General features: G+C 38.2%; 1 protein-coding gene across 1 annotated transcript; it reads right to left on the reverse strand.

Moving 5' to 3' along the window:
* Positions 1 to 5,424: 5,424 nt before the first annotated feature.
* On the reverse strand, positions 5,425 to 13,081 carry slc6a4b (solute carrier family 6 member 4b). The gene is made up of 13 exons (XM_034692213.1): positions 12,804 to 13,081; positions 11,676 to 11,810; positions 11,334 to 11,553; positions 11,057 to 11,195; positions 10,797 to 10,931; positions 9,711 to 9,814; positions 8,959 to 9,086; positions 8,751 to 8,863; positions 8,137 to 8,268; positions 7,832 to 7,931; positions 7,617 to 7,717; positions 6,950 to 7,117; positions 5,425 to 6,865 (listed from the first exon to the last, which is right to left on the reverse strand). Exons 1-13 carry the CDS (start codon positions 13,030 to 13,032, stop codon positions 6,785 to 6,787), a joined length of 1,785 nt encoding a protein of 594 aa, XP_034548104.1. The 5' UTR covers positions 13,033 to 13,081; the 3' UTR covers positions 5,425 to 6,784.
* Positions 13,082 to 14,541: the final 1,460 nt, after the last annotated feature.

A 14,541-nucleotide genomic window follows, 5' to 3' on the forward strand; every position in this document is an offset into this window, starting at 1 on the left:
GCTTGTGTTTTTGTTGCTTTGGAACAAGCAGAGATGTCAGTGACTGAAAAATCCAACTGGAAAGCTAACATACAACTGTTAAAACAACGCAGTTCTTCAAATGGCCACTAGAGACTTGCTTTGAAAATGAGTCAACCCCATGCGGCAACCTCCGGTCTAAAAATATGAGTCCAATGAGGAAGTGCTAAAAACTGCAGTTCATCAAGGATCCGCTTGAGGCCGGCTCCGGAAGTACCGGAAACCACATACACACCCATTCAAAAAAGACGATCTTCACAGCAGAAATAAACATGTTTACAGCCTGGTACAAAAGACGAGTGTAGTCAGGATAGCTCATTTCCCGATTGGCACACACTGTACAGGGGTTGATTTTTTTTCTAAAGCAGCAATTTTTACAGAAGATATTGAGATTATGAGTCTTCCAATGAGAGGCACAGCTAATTTGATTGACAGGCGGGAACACTGTAGCTGTTGGCTAGGAGTGAGGGATAGAGAGCACAAGAATGCTTTCTCTAACCCCTGTTTAATCATTAGTGTATTATTTTCTGTTAACTGGTATATGCTGCTGGTGCCTAGAAAGATTTACCACTGAACATGAAAATTTAATTTAGCATTTATAAGATATTTTTGATGTGTTACTGACTGCGCCCTTTATAATTTTTTCACCTTGAAGTTTTATTAAAAAGCTAAAAAGCTCCACACTACCTAAGTTTTACCGCCATCACCATGAAAACCTAAGTATTTTATTGAATGTAAAATAAAATCACCTGAGGTGAAAAAATAACTTGTGTGATTTAGTTGACCTCTACTTATGGATTTCCAGAGACACAGAAGCAGGCCAATCGTCATCGGCAGCCATATTGCTGCTGTCGAGCGATTATGACCTAAAGAGGCAGGCTTTGAGCCTCCAAGCCAACAGCTATGGTGTTCCCGCCTGTCAATCAAGTCAGTTGTGCCTCTCATTGGAAGACTTGTAATCTCAATATCTTCAAAATTGCCGCGTTAGAAAAAAAATCACCCCCCTCACAGTGTGTGCCGATCCAGAAATGAGCTATCCAGACTAAACTCGTTTCTTTGTACCCGGCTGTAAACATGTGTATTTCTGCTGTAATGATCATCTTTTTTTAATTGATGTGTATGTGACTTCTGGTACTTCTGGAGCCAGCCTCAAGCGGTTCCTCAATGAACTGCAGTTTTTAGCACTTCCGCATTGGACTCGTATTTTTAGACCAGAGGTTACCGCTTGCACAGAAGTTGTTCAGACATGTGAAGGAGAAGAAAACAATATATAAGTCTTTCCAAAACTTGGTAGAAAAACCTTTATGTTTTGGTAAGATGTTTGATTTTAAGAAACAGCTGTTACATTGTTCTCTTCAAAGTCACCAAACTCCATTGACAAAATAATAAAATCTACCCTGCTGAACACAGGAGTTACTTTTCTACCTGTGCCTTGATTAGTCCTATGTCATTGAGTTAAAACATGTCCCCAACATGTTTACAGAAAATGGTGCATCAACTGTTTCTGGTAAAAAAAAACAAAAAAAAAACAACAACAAAAAACAGCTTCCTCTAATGAAATTTCTTTATCTACAGCAATATTATCCAAACAGTATCAACAAATATATAAACTTGACAGCGTAAAAAACACAACACTGTATGCAGATGATCTTTGATTGGTAGCATTTGTCTCAGAGATGACAACCCAGATTTTCTGAGTGTAGATAAGGTACTATTAGAGTAGTGAAAATATAATAGTTTAGCTAAAATAAATTTAATTTATACACTGAGTGTGTTCACGGTTTATGTCTGCATTGCTATTAATGTTCTCTTTATAACATTTGTGTACTCAGTCCCGTGGTCAGCTGTCTGTCCTGAATGATCTGCATTAAGTGTCAAGATGAGCCTGAATTTATCGAGGGAGCAGTGACTGTTAAATTTAAACAGAGAACGGTATAGTTAGTAACATCAGCCATCTTTGATGATTAAATAAGTTGTGTTAAGAAAGACATTAAACATCTGTTAATGTAATGATTTGTGACTGCACCTCTTTCTGCTCTCCTGCAGGTCAGATGTGAGTGTTTCTTCATTGTCATCAAGGAAACAATGGATGTCCTGCACTCGCTGTCCTCATTAATGACCTATTCTACCATTTTCTTTCTCAGTGAAGGGCAGCAGCACAGGCAATGGAGAAAGGCAAAGAAAAATAATGGGAAACCATGGTCAGAAGACAAAAACAAAAATACATATGTAATCTACTGACATCATGGGCACTAATGCATCCTGATAACATCACGGATGCTGGTTTTAAAACTGTGTGCTAATAGCAAGCCGGCTTGTCCCTTTCCTCTTTATAATGGTGGGTGCAGCGGCCATTATAAAGAGGAAAGGGACAAAAAGAATGTCAAATTTGGATTCTAGAGACCACAGGATGGGTTACCACTTTTCTTCAGTCCATCTTAAATGGGCTCAAGCCCAAAGAAGCCACTAGCATTTCTGGTCCATGTGTCTTCTTTGCATGCCAACCCATGACTTCAATCCCACTTCATCGTCTCCTACCACTCCTACAAATTATTAAAGTGGTGACAGCCAAAAAAGCCAAAGATGTTCAAACTGGTAGTGCTCAAACTAATAGCTGACGTTATAAATAGCTCTTGCTCTGGGTCTTCAATATAGCAGCAACATTTTTCAGTTATTTTCGATCATTGCTTTAGATTTGACTGATACACTTGGCTCATTAAAACATTGTTCATGATTATTTAGAAAAATAAAAAGCTTTCAGATCTAGCTAGATGAAAAGTTCTACCTTGACTGCAGATTGTTGCTGTCCCCGTTTTTTCAGGTAGTTTGCCTGTAGAAACACACTGTATAAAATCTCTACTCTTACTGGTAACCATCAAACAAGTGTGAGGTCTTCATCACATTTTTCCCATTTCTGAAATGTCAAAGAGCGATGAAGAATAGATATAAAGGTCACTCTCCTCGGGGTTATATCCTTATATAATTACTCTGCATGACTGATGTATGGCCTTTTACCTTCATCCACCATAGTACTTAAGATTGCACACCAATACACTTTTTGCTCTTAATTATTAGCTGGAGAAGTTTAATGAGCTCTCTGAAATGTCTATCACGGTGGCCTGATATTAAAATTGGAGGCTTCCTGGATAAATGCATCATCAACAAAATAACATTTCATTACAGTATGAATTAAAAGTTCCTGTCTTATAGGCATAGATATAGAACTAAATTCAACAAGTTTCTTTTTAAAATTGCATTATCTTAGTAAATAATTAAGTTGACAAACATTAACAAGAAAATGATCTCTGTCTTGTCATAATCTTATTGTGAGCATGGTTCTGGGAGTGTCAGCTTCATTATTTCTTCCTGTTGATTCATCAGTGTATTTGAACATTGTTTTGACAGCAGGTATAAAGAAGCATTACATAATCACAGGCATTACATCATTACATACACAGCATTATTTATCTACACACAGCTCATCAGTAGCTGGACAGTAACTTTCTTTTTACCGAGATGCATGAAAAACTTGATATAGATCTAAGGAATAATGACTTACTTAGCAGGGTGCAGGACATTGTGCATTGTAAAATCACTTTTCACCAGTGGATAAACTATGTAACGGAAATTATTTCTAAACAAACCACCTACAGTGTGACCTATTTGTGCTTTTCCGAACTACTGTTGTTTCTTTCAAGCCAACGAAGTTGCTCATATTAAAGGTGCATTTTTTATTATTTATTAATTTGTTGAAGTGGGGTTGTACAAGGTGCCTGTCAGTAGTAGGTGTATTACCCACTGGGGATCTCAGTCACCTCGGCCCTTTATTGTAAAACTGTTTGGGGAAAAGCCTTGGAAGCTAGGTTATCAGCTGCTATAGACAGGGTCAATTATAGCACATAATTTAGCAAATTTTTCGGCCATTATTAGGACATTTTTGTGCAATTAACTTTGCCTTCGGAGAGCCCACCACTGTTAACTATTACTATTACTACCCACTATTCACAGACGCAACATGCTTTCTCAAGCTGTCCCAATATACCTAATTTAATCTTACGTGTCTGGGGGAGAATAAGTTTCAGTGGACCAAAGGAGAGAAGGGATACACTTTTGGGCAAACTGGAGAGCAGGAGAGATCCAAGGCTCCCTGGTGGTGCAAGTATGTAAACTGTAAGCTCATGCCCATGAAATGAAGACAGCTATTGCTGTCAGTAGTACGCAATGGGTTCTACACTTAAGATTAACAAGTACCTCATAAACCCCAACCAAGCTATCCCTTACATATCTACCTGCAATAAGCTTTTATTGGCCAAACAATCAGTCAAGCTCTACAATGTATCTACAATGATAAAGATCAAATTCTCTCTTTATTAAACCATGCATCAGTGAGGGAGACTGATATGTAATATTCATATCAGCTGCTGGCTCAGTCATTCGACACACAGTAACCTCTCTATCTGGATATTCTGTCTAAAAACAGATGGAACTGTTGTTATTGTTATTTTGTGTTTATAACCATTTTGAAACATTACATTATACATAGCATTTGTTTAAATGGGAGATACCATAATGCAATAGTACAATAACATGCCAATCAAAAACATTGAACAATTGGTAACGTCAGCAAGTTGTGGCTGTATGTGAATATAAGAGGGTTTTTTTCTTCATATTTAAACACTGTCTCTCTGGAGTGAGTATGAGTGAAGCAGATTTAGTCATAAGACATACAGCATCTTTGGTGTCATTCTGTCTTTAATATACTGTGTGTCAAGCTGTTTATATCAGGTAGAGAAGAAGCATGTGTCAAGCACTGTCCCTTTTATGTGTCTCCTGTGCTCTCCTGTTCTCGGCTTCAATAGCCATCAGTGACACAAAGGGGCTTTGATCTGCACGTCCATCAACCAGCACCTCAATAGGGAATCGTATGTTCCCATCCACTCCCTGCTCCTGTGTGGCTTCATACCTGTCATCCTGGAAGAGATCAGGCTAGGCTTACCCAAGAATAAAAATCTGTTGAATGAGTAAAGATCTGAAGGGCACTGGCAGTAGGTACATGTAAGTGTATGTGTTTTTGAAGGTACAGGCTGCTCTATTCCTTTGTATGTTGATGGATTCTGGATGTTGCAAATTAGCCTGTTAATTAGAATATCTAATAGGGGTGAGCAGCAACAGCCAACGAACATTACAAAGACCAGAAGATCACCATATGGAGATTCACAAGGACAAATCTCTCACATGGTAGCCTACATACTTACAGTTGCAGGGGAAAATACTCTCTGTTTTGATGTACACTGAAAAATATAAATGCATGAAATACTGCATGATGTGTTAAAGGTTCACTTTTAATCTCAAGGAATGAAATGAAATACAAAGATAAAATATGTATACTATAATTTATTTCTACACGTGACTGTTACATAAACTAGGTTGAAGAGAACACAACAATCATCGCCTTGCTCATCACATTTTTTCTCTGAATAAAGAGTAGTTAAAAACTTAGGCAAAAAACACAAATTATGTTATTGTCTCTGCAAAGAGATCTGAACAGTCTTAAATGAGAGAGTGTAAACATTGGAGAGCCACATAATCAACACAAGCTTTACAGTTTTGTACAGACTTTTATATTCAGGCTGATTAAGGCAAAACAGGCTATCTGGATTCAAATGAAGCCATCAGATGAAGACCAAAAAGTTCATTTTCCATTCAAAGAATCACTACATTTTTATTGAACTGTATCACCAGAAAAAACACAAGCTCTATAAAAAATGAAAAACAATGCTTTTACAGTAAATTATGTAGTCTCAAAAATCATTTGAAAATGAACTGATGTGTTTTTTAGGATGGCCTTATTAATCTTTGATACAAACAGACGTTGGGAGAACACAACCATTTTTGCAGATATAGCAAGCACCTGGCCTATAAAAGCACAGTATTACATAGCTACTGTGTAATATAATACAGCAGTGCAAAAATAAAGGAGTAGTTATAATTAATTGTCAAACTAATTAGGCTTTGGTCCTGTTTAATCTCTCTCATCATCAGACAATGTTTAGACTTCAGACCACACACATCTGTTTCAACTGCTACAAGAAATGCAGCAAAGCATTTAGCACTTGCTGTGAAAAACAATAGCTGAGTGTAAAGCATGTTGTTCACTGAATGGATAAAAAGCTCACTTAATATTTTTTATGCACAGAAAAATGCATGCAAATAGCTGCTGCAGTGGTTCTAAATCTGTTAACTTTGCAGTCATGTCAAGTCTAAAACTGGTGTTTCCATTGTTGCTGTATAAAAGCATGCAGAGCTGAATTCATCTGAAAATAAAGACCTTAACAAGAAAAACAGCCCCATGCAGTACGACAGATGTGCTGTTTACCACTTACAGAAATACATGTTTTTATTTTCCTTGGCATGTTGTTCTTAAGGGAAAAGCAGACAATTATACAAATATGACTTCTACAATTGCACAAATGTAACACCTGAAAAAAGCAACAAATAAAAGTTTTGCACTATCTCAGTGACGCAGGTTAATCTGAATACACACAGAGCAAATGGTAAGGTATGAGTATTGCTTTGTCGGCTCCTCAGGGCTACAAAATTAGCAGCATTTACTATTTTACAGAGTGTTAACATCATAAGCAGGTAACAGTCATGATGTCAGATGATATTCAAATTCCAACACACATCACTTAAACCTTAGGTAGAAAAAAAAACTACAAGCAGGGAACGAGTTGTGTGTTTTTTATATACTTAGGTGCTCATCATTCTAAGGTACAGTAACCATGGTGAGGTTGTCGGTGTGGATGTCTGGTATGGTCCTTTCTGGTCTTAGACACACTGCCAGCCTCTGTGCAAAACATACAGAAGGACAGAATTTGAAGGAAATTGTATAAAAACTGAATGGTTTGATCATTTTACACGCTTTACTGACCTGTTTGAGAGATCCAGGAGTCCACACCAGCTTGTAGACCATGTAGATAGGGATCCACATGAAGGATGAGAAGCCCACAATGTATCCCACTGTGATGCTCCAGTCTGGATACTTATAGTCGAACAACGAGAGGGGTGGCGCTTTCAGCAGGGAGCTCACGATAATGTACTGAAAGGAGTTGGAAAATATACCCATTATTTACATTTATGTAAATGTAATTTTTGATTCGTGACACATAATATTGAGGTAGGATAATATAAATGTCACCATGGATTTTAAAATATATTTATAAAGGAAGAAATTATTTAATAATGCAAAATGTCAAGTGGGAAATATTTGGGGAGGGGTTCAAATAAGACCAAAAATCCTGAAGTGTTATCAGAGAGAGGACACTGACATTTAGCCAGGTATTTTGCAATATAAATATACTATGGAAAAGAGGGATATAGAGAGGAATCTAATCTAAAGCATGGGAGTTGCGGGGTAGCTGTTTGGTTATCACAGCCTTCAAAGGCCACCCATTAAGTTGGCTTTTAATCTTACAATGATTTTTTTTGTCTTGATCCCATACCTACTCTGGGTCACCAAGAACTTGGCGGTTATTTTGTGCAATATTAAAAATGTTTCCCTGCTGATGTAAATGTAATTGGAATATTTGATGTCTTACCGCTAGAAATGCTGGACTGATGGCGACCCAGCACACCCTCCAGAATAACCCTGGAGCTTTGCCCAGCATGGCCTGGACATCATTGCTAAACCTATTGATGCCTGAAAACAATCAAATAAATTAAAGACACAGACTCCCACAGTGTTTTTTTTCACATTGCCGATGAACTGAACTGTATACCAGCTGACTGGTACAAATGATAATCTCTTATTTACCGTAGAACCAGGAAACAGCAATCGCCTCAAGGAAACCCACAGCTATGATAGAGGATCCAACTCCAAATTCCTCCAGCAGCTTCACTACATAGGCACCACCCTGTCGATAACATTTTTCCCTTATAAACAACAAAATTTTTTATATGAATGTAACATCCTGCAGGTCTTAGCTGTGATTCGACAACAGTGTATCCTAAACTAACTCAAACATACAGTAAACATGACAGAAGAAAACTGACAGAGATAAAAAATATACTGATTTATTTTCCTTTTAGGTTAAGTAACATAAAATGTGGAAAACTCACATTTGTAAGGGTGCTTAGGGAGCCCAAGAAGCACACAACAACCAAGCCCAGAACAAACAGCTCACGTCTGTGAGAGAGTTGATCAGGGTATTCATCCATCACGGCAGTGATGATGGCCTCCAGCCCACCAAACTGAAACAAACAAACACACACACACACACACACACACACACACACACACACACACACACACACACACACACACACACACACACACACACACACACACACACACACACACACACACACACACACACACATAAAGATCACAATCTATTAGAATTAATTGTGCCCTTAACTTTAGATTACAAAGACCATTCAGTTCATTATATCAGCTGACATTTTAGATCAACTGTCCTTATTACAGCATTGAATTTTGGCCTACAGTAGCACAGTGTGTCGAAAATTTTATGGATGTCATTGAACTGAAATAAAATCAATGCTTTAGGACAAGAAAAGATTGTAGGATCTACTGAGAATATGGCAGATCTTGCAGTGTTTATGTAATGGTTTTCATCTCATATTTAGTTTAAAGATTTTAAAACTTATAAACATGTCTTTCAAAGTGATAACTGATTTGTTGTAAAACTGTAACTAGAGTTTACAGTCCGTACCGTGCTGTCAAGTCCCAGCGTGATCATCATCGTGAAAAAGATTATAGCAAAAAAGGTCGAACCCATCATGTTTGCAATGGCTTCTGGGTAGGTGATGAAGAGCAAACTTGGTCCTGAAAGAACATGAAATACATCAGGCGGAGCATTTACATACAGTACAGAGTTTTTCCACTTCTCATTATTTTTCGTGTTGAAATTATCTGCTGACCTTTATCCCTGGCTACATCCTCCACATCCACCTGCCTCATCTCTGCCATGTAGCCCAGCACAGTGAAGATCACAAACCCTGACACAAAGCTGGTCAGACAGTTCACCAAACTGGTCACGATGGCGTCTCTGTGGAGGAAGAAATGTATCTCTCATCTGTAACCCTTGAACTAATCCTCCTTCAAACCAAACTTTTAATGTTTATCAGAGATTGTATCCAAAGCTGCTTGATGTATTTTTCTACCCTCTTGTAGCACATTTTCTAACCTTTGTGACCTTTGTTGAATGGCTCTCTTTATATTTTTTTCTTCAGCTTTGTGTGGAACACAGGGATACTCAATGCTAGCAACCAAAACTATCCTGACACACTAATGAGGGATATTCCACTGAGGTATGTATGTTGTGTGTTCATTAGTGACATAAAACTCCTAGGCTAATTAGCAAGCATCAATCTGCAGGAGCCTTAGAATGACAGAAAGTCTTCTGTCTCCAAGAGGGCTCTTCAGAAGTCATGGTTAGAAAAAAAGAGCATCAGTGTTATGCCACAAATCCCACAGCTGCTCTTTTGACAACATACTGAGAAAAAAGGGATTAAAATAGATTCTGTAACTCGGCAGGTGGTGTGATTTCTTATCAGAGTACAAAGAGAGTACAAAGGTTTTGGCTTTTGATGTAGATGCTCTGCTCATACTTATAAAACTTGGTTCAAGCCACCAATGTGGGTTCTCATGACTCAGTGTTGTCAGTTCTCACCGATAGCAGTTATTTGTGAAAGAGTTGTAGCTAGAGAGAGCCAGGAGGACCCCGAATCCTGGCCCCAGAGAGAAGAATATCTGTGCTGCAGCATCTACCCACACCTGAAAACATGGAAAGAGAGACAAAAATAGACATTACATTTTCAAGGACTTCTGACTGGCTAGATTATGAGACGATTTGGGGCATATTAAAACATAAAAATACAATTTCTTGCACAGAATTGAACACATTTCTGCCAAGTCTTTCCTTCCTGTGATTTATTGTCACTTTATCTTCCAACTTTTATTTTCTCACTTCTCTTGTGGCCCCTCAGTATTACATTTGCCAAACAGAGAGGTGTTGTACCAGTGGTATAGTAATGTAGTGGCCGCACAGCTGTACACAGCGAGATCTGAAGAGCTGCACGCATTCGGCTGTAAAAAGAGGAGGGCAGTGTTGGGTATCGGTGAGTGAGATAGAAAGGGAGGCCTTTGTTAATGGGCAGAAAATCTAAACCAATTATGCATCTTATTATCCTGCTCTGTGGCTTATTTATGCATCTCATTTCATCTCATCCATATTCTCCTGCAACCAAAGCACTCACACATGTTGAGCAAACAACCACAGTGAGCTGGAGAGGAAGATGAGGACATTTTATAGATGTAAAAGAATAAACATGGACAGATTCTCAACAGAGTAGTGGATAGAAATGAATGAAGGTGTGGATTTAAACACTGCCCTTTAGGGTCAAAAGATGTGTTATCAGAATGGTTCCAGAGGTTAGATACCACAAAGAACATACAATCAAACAAGAATTAATATCCTGTGATTTTGCCAAGTCCTTTTGGAAATTCGTACACCATCAAATAGATGGAAAAAAATTTACTAAACCAATAAATGAACAGCTAGCTTTTTATAAATGAAGCAGACAACATACAAATAATACACCTTCTGTTTTTGTTATAAAACCAACATACCATTTGAATTAAAAGTAAAAATAGGATTTTGAAAGGAAAAAACATTGAGGCATGACCATGCTTGTGTTGTAAGAGGCGAGTGCACTGTGTCCTTTTCTGTTATGTGACCAACCTTCTACAAACTTACACTGGTCTCCAGCAGCTTCCCCCACTGTGGCTTCAGATAAAACACCACACCTTTCCATGCGCCCGGCAGAGTGGCCCCTCGAATCAACAGAATGAAAAGCACTATGTAGGGCAAGGTGGCTGTCACCCACACCACCTGGTTTAGAATAAAGAAGACAGCAAGGAGAAACAGATAGATTGCATTTGTGTGAGATTACAGTAAGTATAAAATGCAGAAATGTTCAATATGGTTTCAAATGTAAAGTTACTGCATTGTGCTACCTTTCCTGAAGTTTTCACGCCCTTCCACAGGCTGAAGTAGACGATGGTAAAGATGAGAAAAAGGCAGAGCATCAACTGCCAGCGAACACCCCCAACGTTTTTCAGCCCTGATGCTTTGTGGATTTCCAGAACATTTCTCCTGTAAACACCCAACACACAATTCAGAGTATTTTCATCCCACAAGAAACCTCCCTCCTTCTCAATCTATTTTTGTAGAGCATTACTGTAAAGCTATTTATATATGTGGTTTCTGTTACTCACACTTACATGCACTTACGTGTAAAATTCCTCTGCCGGAGACCTGGAGGCATTGGTCCAGGTGACGTTGTCTATGCCAAAGTAGTTGGTGCAGTCGGGGGTGTTCCACACGTTGTCACAGTTTGTCCAGGGCAGGATGCTGGAGAAGGAGGAGTAGAAGTAGAAGAGGGCCCAGGCGATGATGGTGTTGTAGTAGAATGACACGTACAGAGCGATGATACAAATGGCATATCCTATTCCTGAAACAGAGAAAAAAAGATCAATCAAAAGTGAAAAAAAAAAATCAAACCCTTTTCGCTGTACTGAGTGGATTTTTAGTCATGCATCTGAACATCTGCCATTGAGCAGTGTGCGGCCTTACCTTTGAAAATGGGACAAATGTGTTTCCATATGGAAATGGCTCCGGTGCGGTGGAACTGTCCCAGTGCCAGCTCCATGTAGAAGAGCGGCACACCACCAAAGATGGCCATTATAATGTAGGGAATAAGGAAAGCACCTGCATACATGCAAGAAGATACAGTAGGGCTTCCATGTAAAACTGAGTATTACAGCTCATGTACAATAACAAAGTGAAGACATTCATAAACACAAGAAGGACGACTTCAAAGGAAATTTAACTGAAAGAAAACAATTAAACAAATATTTTTCCTATGTTCAATTAAAAATCTTGTTTACATTTGACTACAGTTGAAGAGGAGATTATATCAGTTTACATTTTCACTTCATTTAAATAATTAGAAAAAAAACACATTTTCAAGGATTTGTAGAAGAATAAAAATACAGTTAACTAATGTCTGCAACACTTAATTTTCTCCACAAATGAACTTTACAGCAACATTTCCAATTAACATTCTACTTATTCAAAGTTTAATTCTCTTTTTGTGCTTTTTCAAGTGTTTTTATTTACTTCTGTATACCTTATCTTGATGTCTTGTGTCTAAAGTGCAACACTTTGAAATGTCTTGTCTTTTAAAATGTCAATTTTCCAACATTTCCCTGGCATTACAGCTTGATGGCTTCTGTAATAAAACTAACCTGTATTTGCTGTTGTAAATGCTAAACCTATTCAAACTTAAGATATATCCGTGTTAGACTTGTAAGTATCTAAAACATGATTTCTATCATAAAAATCATTTTTTATTAATTTCCTTTCTTTCTTTCTTTCTTTTTTGTAAGGTGAAAAGTGGTCTTGCTCACACACTGCGAACTCATATGAAAAAAGGGAGCACTGCAAAACTAGAATGAAGTTATGTTTGAAGTCAAACTTTAAACAGGCTTTCTTGGGGGGGCGTGAAGGCTACAGTTGTGCAGTTCAGCACCATGGACAGTTTCTGCTGCCAGATGCGTAGCTTCAGCCTGGTCTCTCTAAAATTTAAATTCTGTCATGAAATAGAATTGAGGACTCTTTAAAAGTGTTTACCGAGTGGCTCCACTTATAACTAATCAATTTAAACTAAATGACCCCGTTGAAAATGTCAAAACCACTCACCGCCACCGTTTTGATAACACACGTAGGGAAATCTCCAAACATTTCCAAGGTCCACAGCAAAGCCAATGACAGACAGGAGAAAATCCATCTTTTTGCTCCACTTGTCCCTGGAGTTGGTCTGAGTGAGAACCGGAACCGGGCCCGCGTTGTTGTTGGCGGTGTAGCCGGGGTTTGGGGAACCTTGGTGGGTCAGACTGACGGCCATGACCGCTGAGTCCTGTCGGGGCATCGGACTGTGAAAAGTCAGTCAGAGGAGCAGCTCCACACGGAGGAGGATGTTTCCCTGTGATGATGACAGACAGGCCAGCTGGAGGAGTGGGTGGAGCTGAGGCGGAGGCTACCTGTTGGAGGAGAGAGATAACATAGTAACTTTAAAACAAATTGAGCCAAGCGGATTTTGAGGGCACGTGTTCTATTTCCTTTATCACTATCAGTAGTAGTTTGTAGTTTTATTAAGGTAGCGTACAGGGCCTGTGACTGAAATATTTGACATTCTTACCACAAACCAGTAATTAAGCGTGGACAGTCAAAAGTGCACATTTGTATTCTCTTTTATGCATGGGCCTGCACGTTTTTGACAAATTCAAATTGTCTGTTAAAAACAGCAATAAAATGTCAGACAAAGTAACAGCTGGTTTCGACAGAATTTAAGATCCCAGAGGTCACAGTGCTGCGTCTGGTAGAGCTGACCATAAAGCCTTATTTACAGAAAACCAACTTTATTGACAGTTTGTCACCAGGTTAATAAACTTACTCTCTCAATATTTAAAAATACTTGCAAATGCATTTTTTCTACATAGTTCCAGATTCTTTAAATAAAAAATGAGATGTTTATGTTTTATATACAGTTGTCCTACATTGAACAATGAGCAATCGTTCTATGAAAGTATTTCAACTTCCACGTGGTGTTTAGCCTTCAAATTAAGAATTTAATTTATATGCAAAACTGTGGTCTTTTGGAGAAATGTTATTTCCAGCATTCCAGTTATGACCACTGATGTCATATAAGGCTAATAGTAACTAAGATATATTAGGCTACTGCTTTTTTCAGCCGTTAATATTTTGTAACATATTGTAATGTTGAGTTCATTGTTCACACAAATCTGAATATCAAGCAACTTGTAACATGTTTTGTTTCAGACAGAAGCCAAATTTTTTAGTATGGTAACCGTATTTAACTAGGTAGGTCGTTCCAGAGTTGGGATGCAAGGACTGCTAAAGCTTAATATCCCCATGCAGTCTCAACCAGAATTTCTTGAATATACACTTTTATTAAGTTCCATGAAGTCCAGCAACTCATAAGAAGAACAGACAGTAGTTGTTTGAGACATCTGGGATCGCTGGATTGCAAAGGTACATAAAACAGGGTGCTGTCACATGCAATTGGAACCATACATTAATATTACTGAACTTGACCCAGCAGAAGCATAAACGGAGAAAAGTAAGGTCTCTAAAACTGTACCTTGAGGAACACCTTGGATGAAATGAAAAACAGAAGATGTGTTATTGATAACAATATCTAAAAGATTCTGTGTTTGAAAAACATGGGTCATGAGTTACAGTTTTTCTCAGTAGCTTTGATACATTTCTCAGATCTGAATTGAAATTCTCAAAACTACTTGTTCAATCTTCACATCATTGCGTCACTTGTGCACATCAAAAAAGCAGTTTCTCATTTCTTTGAACAAGTTGCAAATGCTTTGGTACACCCATGCAAATGATTATGTACAATTCTCTT

Source organism: Notolabrus celidotus, chromosome 9 (assembly GCF_009762535.1).
Source record: "Notolabrus celidotus isolate fNotCel1 chromosome 9, fNotCel1.pri, whole genome shotgun sequence".
Classification (NCBI taxonomy): domain Eukaryota; kingdom Metazoa; phylum Chordata; class Actinopteri; order Labriformes; family Labridae; genus Notolabrus; species Notolabrus celidotus.

Coding starts and splice junctions, on each gene's coding strand:
- slc6a4b (XM_034692213.1), bottom strand. CDS start 13,032: ATGCCCCGACAGGACTCAGCGGTCATGGCCGTCAGTCTGACCCACCAA. Junction 8,269..8,750: donor CGCTGGGACTTGACAGCACG/GTACGGACTGTA, acceptor TGTTTGTTTCAG/TTTGGTGGGCTGGAGGCCAT. Junction 7,718..7,831: donor TGCTGTTTCCTGGTTCTACG/GTAAATAAGAGA, acceptor GATTGTTTTCAG/GCATCAATAGGTTTAGCAAT.